A 25010-nucleotide genomic window follows, 5' to 3' on the forward strand; every position below is an offset into this window, starting at 1 on the left:
AAATCTTATTCATGCCACAGAGCTTGCAAAGCCCAATACAAAATAGCCAATGTTGCCAAATCCACATTAAATTGCAGTGGACAGTGCCAACCTTGGAGGTACTTCAGCTCCAGGCCAAATCTGAGCAGGGATAGTGGCTGGGACATCTGGATGCCTCATGTTTGGAGGCAGGTGACAAAACAAGGGAATCTTTTAAGCATTCATTTATATAGTTCCCCATGGAAAGCTTCCAAATGCTTCCCTGGAATACCGATTTTACAGCCAAATAAGAGGAATATTATCCAGGTAGCCTCCTCTGAAGGAATAGACACATTTTCATCTATCTTGATCATCACTGGATTCTGTTATTCCTGATGGCAGAACCCAGTGAAGCCAATAGCATGGCATCATTGAGCCAGACAGCTCATTGAGCAATTCAGTCCCCATTAAATCTTCATTAATATTGCTTTGATTATTGCTTTTTTAAGTATGCAAGGCATGTAAAACTATGCAAATTTGCCAAAATATCAAATTCAATGTGCTTGCCAAACACAATTCTTGCAAAAATTGTCCGGTGTAAACAACATTCTCTCAGCGTGGACTCCGATCATGGAAAGACTCTGAAAAGTACATGCAAACTTGGGGATGTTCAAAAACTGTGGAATATCTTAAGACAGTTAATAGTCCCACCCCTGGTTGTGCTCAGGATACACTGGGTGAAATCTACTCCCCTTAGTTATACAATCATGGTATCACAAAAGATAGTGCCTGTTTGGCCACTTATTTAGCTAGAGGTGTGACATAGACAAACTTATTGCTATCCATAAGATGAGGCCTGGCACATTTGGCTTCAGGGCCTTCAAATATTTGAGAAAAATTTGCATAATTTGCAATCACACCTCAGCCTGATATGGTTGCAACTGTGCTCCTCATCATCCAGTCTGCAAAAGTCAGTGCCAGACATTTGCTGAATGTCCTGTGTGTACCAAACTAATGCCAGACAAAATTACACTGAAAATGCTTCTGGAGTATTTTTTGCATCAAATTATCACTACATCCCAACTTTCTGAAACATTTATTCTCTTTGTGCTGAAAAAGTTGCCAAACATGCTGGAAACTGCGGGCACACATATAGTTGATACACAAATTATACAACTCTCCATGCATGACATGTGCGCAATATAATACAATGCATGCATTACACAATGCATGGATGGCCATTGACCAGTTGCTCCTGGATAGTTTGTTTGGGTCTTTCGGGGCCTTAATACACTCAGCAGCTGAGACTACATGGCGTCGCCTGCTTCTCGTCTTGGGGCGAATGGCAGGCACCGCGGGGATAACCCGGTACATCCGGAAGGAATCATTACCGGCCACTTACCTAGAATGCAGGATTTAACACTTGGTTCGCAGGAACAATGACAGTGAGACCCAACCACTCTACACCCGTACGTGATTCCCACTGTCCACGACCAAATGGGCGCGGCGGGCGGCAACACAGGCGGAGGTAGTTACAAGGCCTTGCCAGTCTCCGATTTTCGAATTACACAACGTTGAGCGATATCCTACGGGAGAGCGCATTACTGAACCCAACAGCAGGAAGCATTTTCTTCGAACGTCGGGACGAAGTCCCGCGCATAACCGGAAAGCATTGAAATAAACTCATGCTCCGTAGGACTGCACCGCTACAAACGCATCAGATGCGCAGGAAATGTCTATAAATACGGTAGCCTACTGACCTCAAGCATCACCCAAGGTGCCAAAAAATTAGTCGCTGCCAGCACGGCCGAGACCCGTGGTCAATACGTGGACCTCGGGCGGACCGAAACCACCGCTTTTCTCACCGTCCACCTGACATGTTCATTCACATGGCCGGTGAACGTTCCCAAATCATTTCAGAATTTCAAGCTTCCACCCGCGCTCGCAAAGGTCTTCCACGTTCAGTGCAGACTCGTGTAGCGCATACCTGTGCACCTGACGTTAACGACCCGAGAAACGCATCGATAAACGGCTGCGTGGTTGAGACGACATCCTGTATTTTAAATCTATCAGCATTGCACCGGTACGGCGCACTATCCGGAATACATACGCATTGTGAGCGGTCACACCCATCGCGCCTTGTACTCTACGGCCTGCGGGTATGACTCACCAGACGGCGGCAGACATCCAACAACTCTACTCGGGGAGGGCCTATCGACTGCTGCGTTCGCGGCCGCATGCCAGCGCCACGCTCACCACCCGTGCTGTAATACTAGATGTGCGGCACGCAGCGCATCCAAAATAAAACAAGAAGCCCCATCGCCGCGCGCCAATCAACAAGCAGACCTCTCTCGCTCTCTCCCAGTATCACGTCAGTGCTCCGTAGTCGGCCACACTAGTATTGGGGTTGGGAGATCCGAAATCTGAGCCTTAAGTAGCCGTGGTCGATTGGAAGCGTTCGCCTGAATACCCTGTACGGCGCGAGGCGGCACTAGCAGCTCTGTGACGTCTGGTAGATGGCTCTCCCGCCCCGACCACGGAAGCGGCGCTCGCGACACACACAAACACGAGTCCCAGTCAGCCTCCATTCGACTGCAGTGGGTCCAGATCGTGGCGGTCGCTCTCTTTGTATCCCGCTGGCTGGACAGTGCGTGAGACGACGGGGACCAGCACTGGGAGGCCAGCCGGCGAGCTGGGCTTTATGCTTCGCCGCCTCACGCTGAGCACCGCCTCTCTCACGCCCTGCGGCCACCTCGCCAATCCATGAGAGACATACCGGGTACATTGCACGTCCCGCGGGGTCATGGGTGAGCTGGCGCCTCAGTCACATGCGCACACAAACACACACGCACGCAGGGGCAGCGCGCACGCCGGGCGGGAATGGGGCCGTATTGGCGCACGAGCGCCCACCAGGCAGAAACGACCTGGCAACAACCAGCACACAAAAATAGGTCAAAACGAAAGAGCTTTGTCACGTGCTAAAACAACTCTCGGTGGCCGGGCTGGCGGCGGCAGGCGGACGCGGGCGCGTGCGCCGGTCCCGGTCGCCGGGTAGGACCTGGGTGCCCGTCGTCAGCGAGACTCCGTGGCCGGCAGGCCCGCCGGGGCTGTGACGACGCGCCGGCACCACGGGGAATATAACCGAATCAGGTACTGACGTGGCCGCGCTGCGCGCCGGCAGCGGCGCGGGGAGCCGCCGCCACCAGCGTCCGGGGCCGCAGGCCGCACGGCAGCGCCAGGTCGCGGCCGGCAGACGGGCCGCTAGGGCGTGACTCGCGGTCCAGGCGTCCCCTGCGCGGTGTCCGCGCGGGGCTGACACTGTCGCCGAAGCGCTCCTCCCGAGTCTTCGAGTACGACGCGTGCGCGCAGACGGTTGGCGCCCAGGCGGTGTTCATGCCGAGGTGACGCAGCGTCCGTGGGCGCCCGCTGGAGCGCGGGTCGGTTGGCACGCCGTGACGCCGCCGTCCACACCGCCTCGGAGGTCTTCGCGCACGACGCCGCTGGCCGCACGGGTCCGTGGCGGGCGCCCTGATCAGTCCAGCGCCGGGGGCCGCCGTCCGCCGGACGCTGAGGTCTTCGCGTGGGGGCGCGGCCGCCAGCGATCTGCCGCCGAGGGCGCGGCGGCGAGCTGGAGCGCGGGCGCGGCCCGTGCGGGAGCGGAGCGCGTCCCACTCTGTCCGAACGGTCCGGCGCGGCGCCGCCTGTCGCGACGGCGGCTCCCCTCCGGCGGAGGGCGGCGGCCGCGCCGGTGGATACGCAGTGGGCTCCTCGGGACGGAGGAACGAACGCCCCGCGTGGTGGACCGCCAGCGCCGCCGACACACCGCAACAATGAGAATATCAGTTTTGATGTCTACGGATGATGCCTGAAACAAGACGGAAACGGTCTGTTCGCTGACAGCCGAGTTCAGATAGCATTCAGCGCAGAAAGACATCAAGACACCGAAACAGTGAACAACGAGACAAATTTTGTCCACGGAAGACAGGCAATATTGCAGGTGCTCATCGCATGAAAATGCGGACTATAGATATCACATCAACGGGCTTACAATCTTTAGGCTAATCCAATAAAACTAGGCTAATCCAATGAAACGGTCTGGAGCAACACGATCCCATGAAGAGCTTAGTGAACGCAACCGATTCTCATACACCAGGATCACTGCAATAACACTAAAATCCCCTGCAAACAATCCCGTACCTTCGCTAGTGTGGCTGAAACCATTTACATAAACGGCTGCATTCCCAGCCGAATTACCCACCGAATATTCATAGACGTCCAGAAACATAATCCAACGCCGGATCCCGAGAGGCTTGTTGACAGCACACACTGAACACCTGTGCTTGCCGTGCCGCACACGGCAGTAGCGAGTAAATGGGTTTAAGAGCGCCTCGATGGCTATGCCACGGAAGTACCGCGTTCAGTTCAATATGTTTAAAATGTTTCTTTCAACAGAACTGCATCTGACGCGGTACCACCACGGCCAAATTGGACACGATCTCGTTCCCACTGACCTGTACTCAATACCATGCAAATTTTACATGTACAAATCTCGACTTAAGTTTTCGGCACCATAGGATAGTAACACATTGACTAACCAGAGAGCAGCCGATCGCAGTAAGCCTACATGACCACAGATCAGTGATCATAACCCCAGATCAGCCCATACTTGCATTTGGTCGCTGTAGGGCATTATCACCGGGAAATAGTCTTTGGGCAACCTTGGGCACTGCGAGGCTGCCTGCGTGTTCGTAACTGTGTGTTTGCGCCTTAAGACACGGGGACACAAACCGTGTCTCCATGCGTAGGCGCACCAACTTTCCGCAACACAGGCAAGAAGAGGCATGAGCAGTCGCCAAAGACGCTACATGGAACACGTTTCTGTAGTGAAATGACCGTAAACAACGGCGATGGTGCACCGCCAGTCGGTGGAAAATAACACATGCCACTTCCATATGACAAAAATGCCACCGTCGGACTGAATGTGTCTGAAAGTTTTGCCAACGTCGGCACCGCACTACGAGCAGCGGAACAACGCCCGGCTAGCGTGCGTTTTGGAATACCATGGGTCTGGAATTATGCCGACCTTAAGCGACATTCAATACACCACGAGGTGCTGGTCAGACGACGTTACCGAGCGGGCATTTGTTACATAGCTGACCGCTTGACGCCCGGTGGGGCACCACCGAGCCCCGGACGGGCCCCGGCTGACACTGACCTGGACCGCATGCAGTACTACCACGTCCGGGTTAGATGCATGTTTCTGGAGAGCACCGAGCGCACGTCGGCGCAGAACCGCAGCGCGTCCAGCACCGGCAGCAGGTTCAGCAGACACGTGTCCGTCGGGTCGCTGAACCACGACTTGATGGGGATGGCGTTGTCTGCGGCGGGCGGAGGCGGCGTCCGTCAGCTCGGTCATCGTCCTGCTCACCGGGGGTCACGAGCCCGTGGCGCGACCGGAGCCGGCCGCAAGGAGCGAGTCCCACAAGGAAGATCAGGCGACCGGATTTGGGGAGCGGGGTAGAGGTGTAGGTGTGCATCGTAACAACTTCATTCACCGCCAGCTTTCTGAACACTAGCAAGAGATGGGAAATCCAGACATAGCATGAGAACAAAAACAAATCGAGGACGAATGCCAAACAACGCGCACAAATGGCATGCCGGAAATTCAGGAGTAGCATCCCGAAAACGAGGCATACCGATGAGCACATCTTTCCAATCTTCAGTGCTCCTACAGGTGTTCTATGAACTGCACTAAGCTTATCTTAAGACACAATCAAAGCGTAGTATGAGTTCATAGTTTTTATGCAGACAATTATCGAGCTCGCATGTCGATTAATGTCAACACAAAAACTCTGAACTCCTAATGCCAAAAACCAGGAGCTCAAGGCCTTGCTAGTTTATACCAAAATCAAAGGAGCAAACTGGATACTCACTGACGCGCAGGCGGTGACACAAGAAACTAAAAAGGTCCACCGTTCTGCGAAGGGGCCCCCAGAAATAGAGCTTAATATATGGCAACAACACGACTATTCACATAACAAGCACACACACTGAGGACTGTTTTGCAGATAGTTGTGAAAGCAAATAAGCCTATTACAAGGCACCTATCTGCGTATGTAGTTTAAACATAAGGTAGTCTGGCTACCGCCGCCGCAGATACGGCCCAAATCCAATTTTGAGTGTCACTACCCCAGAGGGACTTGGCGCGCCCAAGTGGGGCTTCGGGCGCTCCCATGCATCCAGGAATCAGCCTGAGGTCAGTAAGTAATGTTGCAAGCCATCAACCACCGCACGGTCCCCGCCGCCACCCTGCCCGGCTTCGTGCAGTAGTATGATGAGTTTATCGTGCGGGGGAGTGAAGCAAAGTCGCGCTGTAGCGTTTCTGAAACGATTTCAGAAAGGCGGCGCCTAGCGAGACGATCGGGCGGACAGTGTAAGGCAACATGGGTCATATTTGAAGGGGGAAAACCACATGGCATAATGGATCGTCAATTATTTAAATTTCGCAGCTCTAAGCATTCAAGGAAGACATGCCAAAACGAAGCGTGTTGTGGATAGTGTTACCCGTTTACCTTGGCGGTCACATCGTGGTAAAGCTTCAACTGGGTCTCTGGGGCAGCGCGCGCTTAAATTTTGGCGGTGAAGTCACGGCCCCGCTGTGTAGAGGGGGCAGATTCCAACGTTTAATGGCGGCTGTACGCAGGAGCGTTGAAATGAGGTGGTTGTGATCGAGCGTTTGCATTGAGCGATGTTCTACCTGTGTGGAGTTGTCGTGTGGCGGGCACGATACATGTTATAACAATGGGGTAGTGTGGCTGTGCGTGTTTCGGAGCTTGAAACACAGGGTTAGTCTGTGTGTACTGCGTCCTGTGTCGATCGAGTCCCACCCATTTCACGTCCTGAGTCTGTGAGTCGGCGCTCGGAAATATGCTCCTGTCACTGGTTCCGCAGCCCTGTTTTGAAGCCGCTGAAGACGAAGTGAGTGAAGAAAAGAAGAGTGAAGTGAAGTGAAGTGAAGCCAGTATGTCGCAGTGATGTGTCCGCCGCACACTGCGTCGCAATAATCAAAGTAGAGCTGGATGTGTGTGGTGTACAATTCAGCTAGAGCGGACCTTGTAGTGTGACGTGCTATAGCATAGATGGGGCCGATCGCCTGATCTACATTTTTTACTCTTTGCATGTGGTCGTAAAAGCGTAAGTGTTTAGAAAAAGTTATCCCCAATGTTTGTGGATATCTTAGTTGGAATGGGTTTGCCTCCAAAAAGGAGCTTAGGTGTAGGTACGTGGACAAGTTCGTGAACGCTCGCAGTACTGTTTTGCCCACATTACAGTGTTATTACGTCACCGTATTAACAGCATTAATCAATTGAATATGACGGCCCACTCCGTATCACATACAAAAGTTTCGTCGAAGTCTTGTTGCAGTGGTCCTTGTATCACATCTATGTTGCCTGGGATATAAGTCGTGTGTACAGCGAAGCGCCGTCAGCAACGAGACGAATGGCATGCACCATTTTATGTGAAAGTCCTAGAGACATGGGGGCAGAAAACGGGCCAAACACCGCCTTTATGGGCACCCTGCATTGATGGTCTCTGTCGTCAAAAATGCGTCCCCACTTTAACTCGGTGCGTTCCGTTGCTAAGATATGATTTGAACCGACAGAGAACGTACCAGGTATGCCGAAATCGTGCTTAGCTTGTTAACGAGACCTATGTGCCAGATCGTGTCAACATATTCTGATGTCTGAATAGATAACTGTGAAGCCTATTCTTGAGTCCAGTTTGATGCGAGCTGTGTGAGAGGTACATGAGATGTAGGAGTGCGCTGTGATGGGTCAACAAACGCTCTGTCGTGTCATGAGCAAGTCGTTCGTGTTTAAGTGAATCCACTCACGCAGGACGAGAGCGCCGGTCCCCAGACTACCGTACCCCCCTCCCCTACCCCCAGCTGTGCTGCTGACCGCCCTCCCCTGGTAAGCAGTAGATCTATCGCACCGAACGGTGCGCCGCATCTGCCCGGCACGGCGGCCAGCGCTGGGACGGAGGCCGGCGGACCAGTACCCGTCCGTCTGGAGCCGTCACTGGCGCCAGGACAGAGGCTGGCGGACCAGTACCCGCCCGACTGGAGCCGTCACCAGCGCCGGGACAGAGGCCGGCGGACCAGCACCAGTCCGTCTGGAGCCGTCACCAACGCCGGGACAGAGGCCGGCTGACCAGCACCCGTCCCTCTGGAGCCGTCACCAGCGCCGGGACAGAGGCCGGCGGACCAGTGCCCGCCCGTCTGGAGCCGTACCTGGATAGGCGCGGTAGGCGCCGGGCGAGTTGTCCAGTATGAAGACGCCCGATATGTCGGGCGAGATAGCCGACAGGTCCTTGGTGTAGCTGCCGTACTCGAGCGTGCAGTGCTGCCGGTAGTAGCGGCGCGGCAGGATTCCGCGCCCGTTGTCCAGCCGCTCCACCACGGCCGCGCCGTATATCTCCATGCTGGCCGTGAACACCACCAGGTCGTACCACTGCGACGTCTGGCGACGGGTCAGGCCGAGTCAGACGGGGTCAGGCAGGGGTCAGGAGGGGTCAGATTGTATCCCTGCAACGTCTGGCGACGGGTCGGACGGGATCAGGAGGGGTCAGACGGGGACCAGGAAGGGTCAGATTGTACCATTGCAACATCTGGCGACGGGTCAGATGGGATCAGGAGGGGTCTGACGGGGGCCAGGAAGGGTCAGATTATATCACTGCGACGTCTGGCGACGGGTCAGGCCGAGTCAGACGGGGTCAGGCTGGGGTCAGGAGGGGTCAGATTGTATCACTGCAACGTCTGGCGACGGGATCAGACGGGGTCAAATGGGGATCGGAAGAGGTCAGATTGCACCACTACGGCGCATGGCAGCGCGTCGGGTTGGGCGCAGACAGAAAAAGGTTCGATCCTCACAGTGCGACGCCTGGTAACGGGTCAGACGGGGTTCAGACTGTGACGCTGCGACGCCTGGCGGTGTGTCGCGTGAGAGCCAAACACCTCAGGCACACATTAAACAGGCCCTCAGGTACCGTCGCATGCCTGGTGGTGGATCAAACAGACGTCAAAAACGACCGACGAACCAGACAATGCTACTGCGACGTTTGGAAGCAGGTCAGTCGACCAGATAGGGGTTTACAGGGTTAGAGAGGTCAGAGGTGTTACGCAGGACCCGTAGGTGGCCATGATGTGGCGCTACGGCGTCTGGCAGCCAGCCACACAGGAGAAACATTAAAGATGGTGGCGTGCACCACTGTGACATGCAGACTGGCGGGTCATTATTTTTAGACCGGATAGGGACCACAACAGTCCCAGAAGTCAGACCTTGCCAACTTGTCACACATGGTGGCAGACCAGGCCGGCCAGACGTGAGCTACACATGCTAGGTGGCGAGGCAGGTCAGACTGTACAGCTGTGATACATAAGGGCGGGTAACGCGAGTCTGAGGTGCATGGGAAAGGTCACACCGGAGGAACGCATCAGCCAGGGGTCATCGAGTTTAAACAGGTCAAACCGCACCACTGCCTGCCAACAGCACACTGATGCGCCCAGTGACTGAGTCGCAGACAATGGGAAGATCCCACGGCACCATCCACCCGGGCCGACTAAATCATCCTGACATGTCGCAGGTGCCACGCCACATACAGCCACCTGGTCCGTCGGGTCCCATGACAACTGCGGCCGCGCGGCTCGGCACACATGAGCCGTTACACAGCAAAACACGGACTCGCAGTAGGACCGATGCGCCTCGTTTCCCGCAACACGCGCACCATGACGCAACACAAATGAAGAATGATTTTATCACTCTGTCCCGGCGGTATTGAGTGACACTGCAATCTCACTGATCAACATCACGTCCAAGAACAGGCTCATGGGCACATTACGATCAGTGGCATATCGCCGCGAACCCAGCTGCTGGTGCCGCCGGCATGTCATGGTCACGCGGCCGCACAAATGATAAGACCTTTACCGGGGCTGTGACACGGTGAGCGCATGCACCATGAGATAAAACAACTCGGCAAGATACGCCTGGCGTAATCTGCTCGTAATGGAGAGGCAGGAGTATCGGCCTATCGGCCTATCGGCCTTGCCCTCCAGCCCAGAGAGCCTTTCAAGGCGGGCGTAGGCTTCAGTTATCAACAACCTGATTTGGGGTGCTGCATTCAAAGTGTACGAAAATCGCTACAGGGGTCATCATGACTGGTGTGGCTCAAGCCATCGGTGGGCTGAACATATATCTGTCCGTCGGCGCGAGTACTGAGGGCATGAGGGCGGGGCAGACATGAAACCTTTGCCGGAATGGACTTACCCACACCAATGGCATACAACGCATGCCTTTGGCATCCTATCATTAAAAACAACATCGTTCCAAGTCAGATGATCGCTGCCAGATCCTTGTTTGTCGTGCGACAACTGTGTCCCGTCGCATACACGCTCTTTTCCGCGCCCTTTCGCTGTGATAAATAGTGTTTCAGACACCAGACATTACTTCCGCCAAAAGCCGATCAACGGTCAACGGCAAACGGTAAGCACACACAAGTCAACGGTAAACAGGTCCGAACAGTAAGCACATCGCTGGATACTGTGCCCCGCTGAGGCAACACGCTTTCACACCCTGGACTTGTGCGTAAGGAAGTCAGTTGATTATCTTTTGCTCTCGTTGAACGACTGCAGTTTGTGCCATATCATACATGATAGTAAAGAAAAACAACTACACGATACGTGAACTTTCGATAGCGCCTCAGTTATGGAACTTATGGACTTCACAATTGAGAGGGGTACAACATGCCCGCCACTAGCAGCTGAGACGCCTCCTTCCTTGAGAAGCTTGCTTCCAAACCCATGGACGCTATAATTATCTTCACCCTACGGTACAACGGATGCAAATGCGTGGGATCCAACCGATAGACAAGCGCCGCCAGCAACATGAATACAAAGAACACACCGCATGCAGTACGACAAATACGCACTGACACAGGCACGATGGCACGATGGTCAGTTGATGACGATGTTGATGATTTGGGCTTACGACTATCAGTTGCGCGGCCCATGACCACCACCCCAAGATGAGGACTACACAGAACACATTTTACGCACGCGCCATCCAAGACCGCTGTGCCAGACGTGGCAACCAGAGCCGCACGCAGCTATCTTATGCACGCGACATCCACGATCACTGTGCCAGACGTGGCAACCAGCGCCGCACGCAGCTGGTCCCGCTACCGTGATTCTGTTAGCTGCCATCAGCTGCGATAGGCCCCTCCGTCTGATATTTATGACACGTATCTGTACCTCCCCCCCCCCCCCCCCTCTCACGCCGAGTCAACAAAAACATGATTGGGCTCGTCTTTTAGCTCTGCTGATGTGCGCATCACGACGTCGCGATAACATTAACCGGAACGCCGGAAGACTGAGCATGCCGGCATGTTGTTAGTACAGTTTGAAGGATTACGTCTTCAAGAAGTCCGTCTCCACAGTGTAGCTAGTACCGCAAGGACCGCATGTGAGATATGTTATGTCTGGCCTCCAACCAACTGATTAGGCTGCCACGGAACGCAAATGTTTACAGACGCCTTCTACGATTTCGAGGTTCATATCGGAGCACTTCGTTCCATTAACATTTCACGTGGATTGCTACGCTCGACACCCACCCCGGACACCTCATACTACGCAGCTGAATAAACGTCAACAGGACCCGGCGGTTTTACCAGTCCGTCTGTGCTGCTCTGTTTACAGCCAGCGTTCCTTCGCAGCAACAGCCCGTCGTACGAGACCGGTGCGCTCGCCAAGCCGCTTGGGCCGATACCAGACGAGTCGACGTGCGGCGCACACAGCGGCTCGTCCGACGGTGACATCACGCACAGCTCGGGGAATCGACGTCACACCACTCGCCGCCGAGCTGATAGCGATCGTAAGAGCAGGGATTACGGACGGCCCGCGGCGTCACACCAGGTTTGAGGACCACTCACTGAGGCACGCGGGGTTTGAGGACATCGACAGACACGCGGCGCCATCTGCAGGTCGCGCCCACGTCGTGCGCCCGCGACAAGACTGAGTATCGGGTGCGAACGGTTGTGTTTACTGGAGATACGATGCAGCTGCGGTGACCAACACGTGGAAAGCCTGGTAGGAACGCGACGCGCGATGACGAACATATTTGATCACATGAGATGACACACTTCACATGTTCACATTTCTGTTCGCTGCATGTCCGAAGGCATCGAACAAAAGTAGACATTTGGTCTATGTAGCTCATCAATGGTGGGATATTTGATGTTGTAAGAACCGCTGACTGTCAGACACATTAACCGCTGCTGCTACATGTATCACTAAAGAATGGCAACCATGAAATTTGTAATCGGATAACAGAGCAAACTTACACCCAACTGTCTCAGGAATCAACCCAGTCACTGCACTCTTTAGTACACATCTTTAGGCTCAAAACCAGCATCTGCCGCCCTCCAACGCCCGACCGCAGGCTCGTTCAGAGCCTCTGTACAGCCCCAATCTGCCAAAAGTTACAAGCCCGCCTCTCGCCTACTCCCATTTTCCATATCTGCCCCATCCCCACCCACATCCCACATCTGCACGGGCATCCCAAATCGCCTCCACATCCTACATCCGCCCCCACATTCCACATCCCGCGACGCATAATGAGCAGCGCAGAGACGCGTCCGCCTGTCCACCAGATACCGCGCACGTCACGTTTTCGTACCACGTATGTTTCAGTCCCACGTTTTCGTGTCTCATTCCTCCACAGGCACCCCCTTCAGCCACGACACCGTCGCAAGTGAAGCGCCACCCTCGCGACCGACCGCGAGAAGAAGCCTCGGCAGCCTGTCGCGCCCCGCCGCCGGCGCCGCGCGCTCTCACCACTTGAAGGAAGAAATCGACGTGCGGCCGCTTGTGGACGAAGAAGCGCACCGGGTGCCGGTCGATGGTGACCCGGAATATGAAGTCGGCCGGCGTGCCGGGCTTCACCGTCTGGCGCAGCACGCCGTCATGGTGCGAGTGGATCAGCGTCTCGTCCAGGTCCAGCACCAGCGTCTTGCGCTGCACCAGACCTGCAGCGGACCGGCCGCGGCGTCACCTCCCGAGGGCAGGGCCGGCAGCGCCCACGGGATATCACGACAGACAGGCTGGGAGGGTTCGTGACGTGGATGATGGATGTCAGAGCTCGTTCAGATTTGAGGGGAGAGGAGCAGCAATTTTCTCACCTGCATCGCTGTAAAGTACTGAGAAAATGTACAAATAGACGGAGGCGTCCTGATTCCCTGTCCCCAGGAACCTCAGATTGCTGCAATGCTCACACAACATGGCACGTGGCGTTACGCATGTTAACATACATCAGGATGAAGCTGTGAGGAGATTCACATGGCAGCCACAACAAGTGGGCAGGAATGTGGGGTGGGGGGGGGGGGAGGGGGCTCCCACATGATGCCATAAGTATGGCTGCGGGCAGTGAGATAATAGCCACATAGAGTTATTCTTTACAGGCAGGCAAGTGTGTCTGGGCCTCTGGAAGTGGGCCCCATGACTGAACAGAAACATGGTTTGGAATTACCTCAGACCACATCTTACCAGTGGGTGCAGTTGATTATTCATATAGCAAGGCATGGCTCACATGCCACAAGTCAGCAACAGGTATCCAGCATGAGCTGAATAAATGACAACATTGGATGATGTGGTTACACTATCAACAACTGATGAGTAGCTCAGCGAAGCCCTCACCATAGGCACATCTCTAGACACCACATAACCCGAGTTCAGAGTGGTAATGATAGCCTGTGATCACTTACTGATTCTGTGTCTGGACAGTGGTGACAGTGGGCACATTTCATATCGGACAGCCTGGTGCTGCATGATCTGCAATGGAGAAGAGAAGGCATGTCAGTTTTAGTTTGTGCAAGGTATCCAAAGATGCATCATGATGAGAGATCATCCTGATCAAAGCAAATTATCATAAATCAATCCATCTATTACAGACACAAAACAAAGTAGCAGCAAAAACAAAATAGCTCCTTCAGTTGCCCTCACTACTATCGTCGTCGCAGGGGAGACATGGTAACTGTGTACCAGCTGTTTCACGGAGGCATATCGCTATCGGAAGAGGAGTTCCTGACAAGACACAACTCGGAGGTGACGAGAGGACACCAATGGAAGCTCAGAAAACCTCCAGCTAGGACTCTCGTCCGTCGTAACTCATTCAGCACGCGGGTTGTCAACTGACTGGAATACTCTTCCACATCCGTTCATGTCATCAATCTCAGTTGAACAGTTCAAATCTAGGCGGGTTGTCAATGACTGGAATACTCTTCCACATCCGTTCATGTCATCGATCTCAGTTGAACAGTTCAAATCTAGGCCTGATACACACTGGGCTGACATCATGTACGACGTCCCACACTGAATCTTTCCATAATTCGAGACTGTTTGGTTACCGGACCGGGAGCCTGACGAGACCGGGACCTACAGGCCTAGTGGCATTTTACAATTCCCGATCACCACAAGGTAAGGTAAGGTAAGCAATATAAGGAATTATAAGGCAACAAATTATGCAGCATTCAAAGTGGCATGCAAATAATAATATAAAATGGCATGCATAAACCTAACTACAATCATAATGCCCTGGAAGGGTTTGAGAAAGTTGCATGCAAGTGCTCTGTCTCAAATTTGGCACAAGACTGGTTGAGGATGACTATGTGATGTATGTGACTATGTGTGACTATGACTATGTGTGAATGACAAACACCTGCTTAAAAGACTGTATTCAACAGCCCTCCCCCTCCCCAAAATGGTCTTGATTCCCCAAAATAGGGTTCACAACAATTGCTGTGACTGCAAAGTAGTGAAATGATCCCAGGCAGCCAAAGAGCAAATAGGTGACAACAATGCTTACAGCAAATATGGGCCAGTCAGAGCATAGGTTATTTGAGTACACAGTAGGCAATTTGGCCACATTTACCAAGGCAAAATCTACCAAAGCATGCCAAATAAACCATTGTTAAGACTGATATGATCCACTCACCATGTGGCTCAGCACCAGGGATTCATTTGGATGGCCCCAGCCCCCCTCCTCTCAACTTTGGGAGGGAAGTCAACCATATCTCGGAAGTGACCTGCTTTTAGTCTATTTCAGGCTATGCTTGATCATCTTTTGCTATTTAATCATCCAACCTATTTTCTAAAAAAATGACACCTCTGCACAGTAACTATACATAACAGAGTGATAAGTACTTGCATTATCATCAAGTATACATCATCTGCAATCTGCAAGAATAGGTAATGCATCTCTTATCTTCCAGGAAAATCAAGTTAAGAGCTTCTTTACATATCTCATTTCTTCTTAATGCACATACAATCACTTAAAAATAGCTATAACCTATGGCCCCAAAATTGCATTGAGCAACTTGTGTTAACTTGGTACCACAGCTTCCTATATCTTACAGAGTAAGGGCTGCATCCCTTTCCAGAATACTGTTAAGATTCCCTACCTTGTGTCATGGTATTTTGTATCTTGTACTGGCTACTTCAGGTATCCAATATAATTCCAATCTATACTTTTAGTTTTAAGCCATGTTTTGTCTACAGATTTCACAACTGCTGGCATACCACCATACACTGATGAAGTAGACTCAGAGCCAGCCTCATAATGTGATACCTGAACCTTGAATTAATGCACGCAGACAAACATGAAAACAGTAGATAAAAGCAGCCTGAACTTTACAACCAACACTATGAATCCATTAAAAGCAAAAACAAACATTGTGGTAGGTGGTCAATTAAACAAGTACTTAATTAGGTCACAAGAACATTTACTGTCTGAGACAGTACTAGCACTGAAACGAGCTTAACAGAAGCAGGGATAATTCTGTGAGAATACTTACTGCTCTGGCTTGTTTCCTGAACATGTAGCATATAATTCCCCATAGCCTGGCTGCAAACGAGACGAATGCCCGAAACCCCATTTCCAGCTGCTTCCACATTGGAACTTCTAATTTCTTGTACGGAAATCAAACTTCCCCTCGCCGAACGATGTCATGGGGCCTGAGCACGACGATCTCTATTGGTACAGTTGAAAAGAAGCAAATGAGATTGCACGGCACCGCGACTCAAATCTCCATTCAACAACCGCCGACCGCATCCCACACGCTCCAACACGGCTATTCAATCCAGCCTGAGCCGTTCAACACACCAGCCCGGGTGAGAGACCGATATCTACAAGGGATGGCAAATGGTTGAGTTTATGCTAGATTTACAACAGCTGCCTAGGCAATTGTCAATCCGTATTGCATACGCTATAGGATTAACCCGTGGAATGATAAACAAAATGTGTAATATGAGATGGAAAGCCTGGAATATTTTTTTTAAATATCAAAAATTTAAAATTAGAGCAGAAATTTACATCTTGAACATCATTCATGAGCAAACTAAGGTGATATGTATGAATAGAGCTCCTTCCATGGTGGATCACCAAGACCATTCAGCTGACTCGTCAGGGAATAGGTTTTCTTCGAATATCGCATTTATCGTGGGAAGACGATCCCAGCGCATATTTCAGTTACGACGCAGCTCGGAGCCCAGGGCAAGGATTGTTTAGTTTTCGGTGGATGTGATCGGGTCCGTGGGCTGGGTCGACGGCCGGCACTCTCTGAATGCATGCATGTCGGGATGTATTGATATTGATTGCTATCACCATTAAACGCAAAAATTACACGTTTTTTGTGGGAGTAATGAAACAGTTTGTCAATTTAAATTGCGAGCTTGATCTGGGGCGGAGCGATTTGTAGAATGGAATGCGTTTACCGTTTGTGTTGCATGTAGTAATGGACTGATTTGCTTTGCTTCTGTGGCGCCGTGGCATGTGCAAAGGAAAGCCTTTTTGTCCTTTCAGGAGTCATATAAGACCTGTGCACTTGGTGGCACATCTCATGCACTGTGCTTTTTCAGATTAAGTAGTTTATTATGCAGAACAAGGTGGTAGTCACAGAGTTCAGCAAAACAAAATCAATGCAGGTGCATATTAAATCTGAATGTCTTGATTTTTGGTGTAGTCATTGCTTACATTTGTGCATGGATGGTTAGTGTTCCACAGAATTGATTGATATAATGATGCCCAATCTTGAGCAAAGATGCTTCAATATGCCCTAAAATGTTAGTTTCAAATAGAAACCATGATTCAGGACAATTTAGCCTGAGTTTCATCTGTCACATACATATACCCCAGGTTCAGGAAATCATTGTCACTAGGCACCTTGTACAGCATAAATATTTTCAGACTAACATCCATCTCAAGTAGTTTGCAAATGCATTGGTTGTCTGGCTAGGATATTTGAAATAACCTCAAAATAGAACAAACCTAGAAATATGGAGGAATAATTGCAGGCTATCTGTTTCCAGCACCATTGCAATATTTGGTCACTTGGGTGCCAGAGATATCAATATTTATATCATGCTTGTACACATTGTTGCCTGTGGCCCCCCCCCCCCCTTCTTTTGCTCAAAATTGATAACTCATCATCAAACCGGAAGGCACTCAGTCCAATATCCAAGTGTCTCAGGCTTGACAAGTGGGTTGGGCATGCCAGGTGTTTAGGCTAGGGGCAAATAGCAACAGATTAGGTGCTAACAGGTACATGGCAGTCTCATGGGGGTCAGGATTGTCATACCTTGCCAACTGTGCACAAGCTCCTATGCTTCTGTTTTCAGGTTATGCACAATCTTCTAAATTGTGCATAATATGATTCCTCTACAGAAAATGATGTGTTTGTACACATGCCATTAAGAGAATGGCAGGCATGAACAGTGGTAGATGACAGTGTTTATTGGCCTAGATCTGATGCTTTGGCATGTCATTTTTGGTCAGATGTGGTCATTTGGCATACCATTTGTCAGATCTCAATAGCTCCACCTTTCAAAAGCAAAGCAAAAGAATCACAAAATTACAACATTGTTGGTCAAAATTAGTGGTCATTTGGAAACCAAGGAATCCAATTACACATCTGCTTTCATGAAAAGTCACAAATTTTGAGATATATTTTCTTACATTTTGATGCTGGAACTGATATGGTGGACACGCACCATCACAGATTCATTGTGTATTGGCATAGGGCATGAAACTTTCAACCTACATGCTTAACTTCCACTTCAGTTATTGTTTGCAAGGTGTGCAGATTTGTCACCAGCTTAGCTGGTGGCTATAACCTAACTATGTATGTCTATAATCTAACTATGTAATGCATTGTGAAGTGATCAACTTTTGTTTATATGGTGATTTAAATGACACATATTGACACTGTATAATAACATTGTAAACATGGATGCATAAGGTCATGCAGTTTGGTGTATTTCATATCAACCATGCAACCTGATCTGACTCAGATAGGGTGCTTGGATTTATGCATGCAGCCATCAAGGTGATATCAGATTGTGATGCTGGGGGTTTAGTCTTTGTTGCCATTGTCATATTGTTTTTGTATTGGTCAGTATCCTGATTGTTGGGATGTTTTTCCCATTGTTTGCCAAAAAATTGTTTCTTTTTCAAGTCCTCCTAGATCTACACATTGTTTTGTATTGAGCAGGAATACCACAACTTGCATGCTGTCTACATGCTTGCCAACATAATTTTCCACTTATTTCAGGCCTTCTTAACCAAACATTGAAGACCTGTGCTTTCCACACCAACTGCTTTGGACTGCTGTATATGCAGCTGGGTGCAAGCCACCATGGCAGATAGTGGAGATGATGCTTCTCTTACTGCCTTGGAGCTCCAGGCACTTTCTGAACTGGACAGGTATTTAGATAAACACTCCAGCAATATGTTGAATGCTGCCATTTTGTTTTCAGTTTGTTTTTTGTATCAAATAAGTGTCGTATTGTACCCTGATAGATTGGTACCAAAAAACTTGTATTATATTTTGCCTACATGACATGTGAGAATGGAAATGAGAACAAATGGATGACATGTGAGAATTGGTACCAGAAAACTTCTATTATATTTTGCCTACATGACATGTGAGAATGGATGGAATGGAATGGAATAGAATAGCAACTGGAAACTGAAGCTGCACTCAGAAGAACATTTACAGTGTTTGTCACCATCTTGATCATGAGAAAGGTGTTTGTAGTAAGTGTGTCTCACCATCCTAATGCAGGATCAACCTCCAAGCCCCATCACTTGCAGATAATGCAGTATGTCATAAAAACCTGTAACTCTACACTGGCCATGGATGTTGAAAAGTACTGTTATCAAGGATAGTTTTCATTAAGGAATTAGTGTTTGCCACTGTACTCACTGGCTTGACCGCTGTAATCAGAACACATGTGGACATCAGAGTTGCGCAAGAGGCAACTTTGAAGAGTTGTTCATGTTTCTTAGGTTCAGACTATCAATGTGATGAGCCTGCTACCTTGTTTTGGGATGTACTGCAGCTGCAGCCTTCAGAAGCATGCAATCAAATGGGATCTAGTTCCAAATGAACATTGAAAGCTAACCTCAGTGCTGCACATATAGGCTGGCAACTTAATGACATGTGAAAAGAATTGGTGGCAACCAGAGGAATGTATGTGCAAAAACGTTTCTTTGTGTGTAGTCCATATCACCATTTCTTAATATTATGCTGTTTTCAGTCAGCAGTTCGGTTTCCTGAAATTGAATGAAGCTGAGAACTCGGCCAAGAAGTTGGTCGTCCAAAAGGTAAGCTTTTTTCTCCTAGCGTCGTGTCCATGACGGCAACCAAGCAGAGTGCCAAACAATTGTTCATGAATGTGGTCACGAAATATGTGGACTTGTTAGCTGACCTGTTTATTTTCGTGATTTCTTGAGTGCCATTCCCCGACTTGTGATATTTAGTCAGGATTACAATTGGCATGCAAAGATGGCATGACAACAACAATTTCGCCACCAGCGTAGCCGCCGTACGTTCAGAACCCACACTTCTTCGCGAGTCTGTGAACCCGACCCCTCCTCACCGAGTACAGCTCGTGGTGGGCCTTCCCTCGCGCGCGACAGCGTCCTCCACCCCGCCCACAGGCGATCCGGAACCTGGAGCAGGTGCTGATCCAGGCGCAGAAGCAGCGCGAGAAGAACCGCGCGCGCGCCGACCGACACGCCGACGCCGAGCCGGGCGGCGCCGGCGCCGTGACCGAGCGGCTGACGGCGCTGGCGGTGAGCCCGCCGGCGGGCGGCGCCGTCAAGCTGGAGCCGACGGAGCCGGGTCGGGAGCCGGCTGCGGCGGCGCCCGCTGCCGGAGCCGCCGCGGCGTCCGCAGCGGCGCCCGCGGCCGCCGCGGCCGAGCGCATCAAGCAGGAGCCGATGGAGACGGAGAACGGCGAGGGCGCGGCGGCGGCGGCCGAGACTCCGGAGGAGGAGGACGAGGAGACGCCGCGCCAGATCCACGTCGATCCGCGCACCTACTGCAAGCTCGGCCACTTCCGGCTTCTGCTCGAGGACTATGACAAGGGTGCGTGGCCTGAAGGGGAGGGGGGGGAAGGGGGGGGGGGGGGGTCACGGCGGGACTGGGTGTGGTGTCGGGCGGCGGGACGGCGCGCGGTTGGGTGCTGTGGGAGGCGCTCATGTTTGCAATCCCCACACTGCGTAATGCCCCATATCGCCCTCAGGTGTAATGTGAGAGACTGGATACGGCGGAGGGGCATTGGACCAGTCGGCGAGGCAGAGGCTAGACTTTAAGTCAGTGCCGCGTCAGCTCAGCGTGGGTCTTTTGTAAATGAACCGCTCGCGAACGACGAAGAAGACCGTACGTCCAATCAAAATTGGCTTGCAGACGAAATTTTCAGTGCATTGAACATGCTGTTCGTTTTGACTTGAGCACTGACACCCGTATTGACTTGACATTGTCAGTTGCTCGGTGCTGACGGGGCCAGTGAAGGTCTGCAGCCAAAACGTGGTCATCTTTGAGTCTTGCCATCTTGGAGCACACGTGGCCGAGCACAGGGGTGCTGGCAGAGCACAAGTCTGATGGCGGCACTGGGGAAGTGGTAGCATCGATGGGGGCTTATGAAAAGGCACGGCTCGGAGCTGCTGGTTGGCAGCAGGTGGAGCCCTTGAGCGTCCGATCGCTTATTTGCGCACGCGTGCTTGCTTCGCGTCCATTCTGTTTTCAGTGTGACATTTTAAGGCAAGTGGCAATGCCCGTCTATTTGTTACGGTAATGAATCAGGCCCACCGCATCTCACTTGAACAGAGATTGCTCAGTTTGAGCCTCCCAGTATGACCCGTTCCGATGATGACGCTTGCTAGAAGCTAGATACTTCACATCCACTGATGGTGGTTTCAAGCACTTTTCCGCGGTTATGAGTGCAGTTTTTGAAAAGCTGTATGGTGTGAGCTTCATGACATTAGTTAACCAGCTGCCTAACCATGGGCGTCTGTTCTGCGACATTGCCATGCGGTTGCCATGCGTCGTTCCCATTTCGATCAGCATGGGAAACACAGTCTGTTACCCATACGGGAGCTGTACAGCAGTGTCGAGACCCGGTTCAAATGTCGACAGCACGGCATCGCAGCGGCACGACTCTGATAGTGTATTGAGGGATGGCGGGGAGCGTTTCAGTAGCAAGCGGGCTACAATATTAGCGAAGGCGTGGGTTGGTGTATGCAGCCAATGGCGTACACTCGGGCGCTAACCCCGGATCCAGCTGTTTTGTTTGTGTTCGTAGGGATCGATGTGAAAACGCTGCAAGTGAATCAGATAAGACGTGCAGCCAACCATACGTTGGAACAGAATTACACTTTTAGATACCACCATTGTAGCAGAATGTACCGGTTTCACAAATGTGTTTAGGTTGCATGTTGATTTCACTGAACACTGTCCGGCATGTTACACAAGCAATGGACCTGGAAGTGCCCCTGGCACTTCTTGAACCCGCCGTGGAATACAGTACGCTCTGGCCCAGACTTGGACGGAGTTAAGATGTGGAGTACATTGATGTGGATGCCAGTTCACTGTGGCTTAAGTCCGCCCAAAATGCTGGCGCCTGCGTGGTGCGTTGGTCACGGCCACCAAAGACACAAATTTTTGCGAACCCTCACATTTGGTGAACTGAAATTGCCAGGCCAGGGGAGGCTTGCAGCCAGCCAGTTTTCAAGCGGCGCGATTTGTGAAGCAGCACGAGCGCTGCATCAGAGCACCTGCGCATGCAAAACTCATCAAGGACGGGCTTCCCAATATATCGATGCGACCCGCTGGTGTGGACCACCAGAGGCGTCCCGCCGTGTAAGTCGGGGCCAAGGCACGACATGCATGTCGGAGTAATTGATAGCCGCCGCGTCCGACACCGCCGCGCTCGTCCGACGCTGCAGAGGGCGTCTCGCTGGGACGATAAGTGACCAGATGTGTCCATGGTGAGTCACGAATCAGCATGGCTGCACTAAACTGGCTTGTCACTGCCGTGTGTACGTCAGCGCGAAGCTATGTATTGCAGTGGTGCATGAGTCGTTACCCCATTTTCGTACCACGTTTGTAGCTGTTGGTCATCATTGTTAATTTGACCTGTGTGACGCGTCTTCTCGTGCTTGCCTTCTTCATTGCAACCTGATGGTTGTTTAACTGCTTGCAGCGCTGTCCGCCTACCAGAAATACAAGAAGCTGAATCCAAACCACTGGAAGGATGCTCCGTTTCTTTATGGCTACGGTCTTGTCTTGTACCATTTCAACGCCTACAAATGGTGAGTACCTCTAGGTCCTGTGTTGTGTGGAGTCAAAATGGTGTCATGATATTTGCAGCACGCTCGGTATCCCAAAGACGCAATGGGCCACTGCGTGAGCCCCTGTGAGCTCTCTGTACGCGAGCCAGTTACATCTGGCGACCTCACCTTAACCCGCACATGTCTGTACCGCGTTCCGTTTTAAGCGACGCTCTTGGAGAGTGTGCAAGCGGGACAGGATGTGGGGTGGCGGGTGGGCGCGATGTGACCGCGCCGTCGAAAAGCACGAAAGCCCCAATAACGAACTATGTGTGGACGGGGAAAGGTCATGTCAGTGTCTGCGTTTTATTTGACCCCGTAACTGTGGAAAAATAGACGGGTTTTGCAATGAAGTCAGGTGTTGTACAAGATGTCTACCCAAGTATTTTATATTAAGTAGGAATTTGTGTAAATATGGGATGGTTTCCACGAAGCGTTTGTTTACCAGGAAAGCTTGACGATCAAGATTTAGCCGTGAAGTGTTGGTAGTCAAAGGGAATGCTCCAAAGTTGAAGGTTTTGAAGCAAGCATCAGATATGGTAAAATAAGCTCACTTGTAACTTTTGGTATACTTCGTAGTGGAAAAGACTGCTGTTGGCAACACAGTTTGTCTGTTTAGTAAAGAGGCTCCTCAATACGTCATTATATTTGTATTGGCCTTGATCTTTTTGTTGTTTATTGGTGTTTTCGGGCGCGTCGACTGCAATGGTCATTTTACGCCCATAACTATATATAGGTCTTGATCGCCGCATGACTGATGAAATGGCGCTGTGGTGTCACGGATGCCTGGGTAGCCTTGAAATAGTCTCCCAGAAATGTCTGCACGTCGCGGGCGTCTAGCCCAGAAACCAGGGGGATTAGGTCTTAAGAAGGGCATGGTTGAGGACTGAACCGAATGATCTTCAGGATGGATACTTCACGTCAAAGCCGCATACAAATGTGGAATCCTCCCCCTTTAAAGATGCAAGTTACAGTAAAATTGTAACTTGCAGTTTTCGTGTTGTGTTCATAGGCTCACATAGTCCATCAAGTGTCATATTGTGTTGTATTATCGTGACATGTTGTGTCATGAGGTGCACAGTCTGCCGCATCGGCCCATCGTGATTGTACATTGACATTGCGGCATCCAACAGATGTGAAAACACACCGATGAACCCAGCCAACTTAAACTAGCCGGCCAGATACAGTTACACTGCTATGGCGCACACTGTACTTATGTGCCAGCTTGCACTATGGCATACCATAGCATTTCAATGTTCTTGATGTTGCACACAATACAGCAGCGAGGAAACGTGATAATTATAGTGATTGACTTACGAGTTCATCGACATAAACGTCGATTTGGTTAGCCACATACTTTTCAGCGCTTAATTTGGCCAAGTAGGTCAATAATGAATTATGAGAGACACAGCTATAATTGTACGTAATAGACAGAGGACTTTCAAACTATACTTGCTAGTAACGTGGAAAGAGTCAGACCTTTGAAAAGAGAGACACGTGACTGGAATCGAGAACTTCAGTCAATGAACCAATTAAACATTGCCTTATCATTCCTAGAACGCCTGTAGAATGCAAGAGAAACCTGGCCAATGTCTTAACAATAATCAGGCTCCTTCCATGTCCCGTGCCGCCCTGGTAACTGTTCGTCAGACCATTCCCAGCTGATCAACGGTTAATGCGATACGGAGCCAGAGCATGAACATAACAGTGTAATCAGAGCCAAATAGAGCGTATTGGAGCAATGCTGAAATGTATTGCTCGAATACGCTCTAAGAATTCCTGCCTCATTTTGGCGGGGAACATTGGGAGGTACACGAGCAACACAGTATGCATGCTTTGCCGGTCGCTAGCCACTGATTTGTTTTTTGTTGTTTTTTTTTTGGCCGCGACGCTGCCGTTCCTCAAATCGATATGGTTGCACCCTTCCTCGTAGTCGGATTACGAGTAATTATAAGCCATTTGTCAAGGCGAACCATTAGCCCATCCCGTGGTAGTGTCCAAATCAAGCTGCAGTATTCCCACATCCTGCCCGTAAACTTGTTTAACCTTTTAGACGCAGTCAGAAAACTTCTGTACCCTGAAATTGAATCCTTTGTCTGCTTGTGCCGTTCACGAAAATGACAGAAGGTAGTAAGCTTGAGGCAGAGTTCTGATGAACACCATTAGTAGCCTCCTTCTATTCCGAATTCACGCCATTGTATATAGGTCGTAAGTTAAAGCTCGCTGGTCGTTTATATGTTATCGTCGTAGAACACCCGCGAGTCTCCATTACTCTCTCCGTCTAAGCTGGGTGCCATGTGCTGCCACCTGGGATGGTCGGCTTACAAGTAG

At 50.9% G+C, this 25010-nt stretch overlaps 2 protein-coding genes across 2 annotated transcripts in view; one reads left to right on the forward strand and one right to left on the reverse strand.

The window, feature by feature from the left end:
• Positions 1-3617: 3617 nt before the first annotated feature.
• On the reverse strand, positions 3618-16145 carry Dd (CTD nuclear envelope phosphatase 1-like protein dullard). Its single transcript, XM_037220037.1, has 6 exons — positions 15862-16145; positions 13774-13840; positions 12848-13038; positions 8252-8480; positions 5174-5336; positions 3618-3823 (listed from the first exon to the last, which is right to left on the reverse strand). Exons 1-5 carry the CDS (start codon positions 15958-15960, stop codon positions 5191-5193), a joined length of 732 nt encoding a protein of 243 aa, XP_037075932.1. The 5' UTR covers positions 15961-16145; the 3' UTR covers positions 3618-3823; positions 5174-5190.
• A 2253-nt stretch (positions 16146-18398) lies between these two features.
• The window catches only part of Utx (Utx histone demethylase), a 41243-nt gene continuing 34631 nt past the window's right edge, over positions 18399-25010 (forward strand). Inside the window, exons 1-5 of the mRNA XM_037218978.1 lie at positions 18399-18767; positions 19604-19670; positions 20007-20066; positions 20340-20436; positions 22553-22661. Coding sequence (XP_037074873.1) covers positions 18700-18767; positions 19604-19670; positions 20007-20066; positions 20340-20436; positions 22553-22661 — 401 coding nt within the window. The 5' untranslated portion in view covers positions 18399-18699. The remainder of the gene's footprint in view (positions 18768-19603; positions 19671-20006; positions 20067-20339; positions 20437-22552; positions 22662-25010) is intronic.

Source organism: Pollicipes pollicipes, unplaced genomic scaffold, assembly GCF_011947565.3.
Source record: "Pollicipes pollicipes isolate AB1234 unplaced genomic scaffold, Ppol_2.1 Scaffold_4295;HRSCAF=5057_pilon_pilon_pilon, whole genome shotgun sequence".
Lineage (NCBI taxonomy): Eukaryota > Metazoa > Arthropoda > Thecostraca > Pollicipedomorpha > Pollicipedidae > Pollicipes > Pollicipes pollicipes.

Coding starts and splice junctions, on each gene's coding strand:
- Dd (XM_037220037.1), bottom strand. CDS start 15,960: ATGTGGAAGCAGCTGGAAATGGGGTTTCGGGCATTCGTCTCGTTTGCA. Junction 13,039..13,773: donor ACTGTCCAGACACAGAATCA/GTAAGTGATCAC, acceptor GGTCCGCTGCAG/GTCTGGTGCAGCGCAAGACG. Junction 8,481..12,847: donor TCGATTTCTTCCTTCAAGTG/GTGAGAGCGCGC, acceptor ACCCGTCGCCAG/ACGTCGCAGTGGTACGACCT.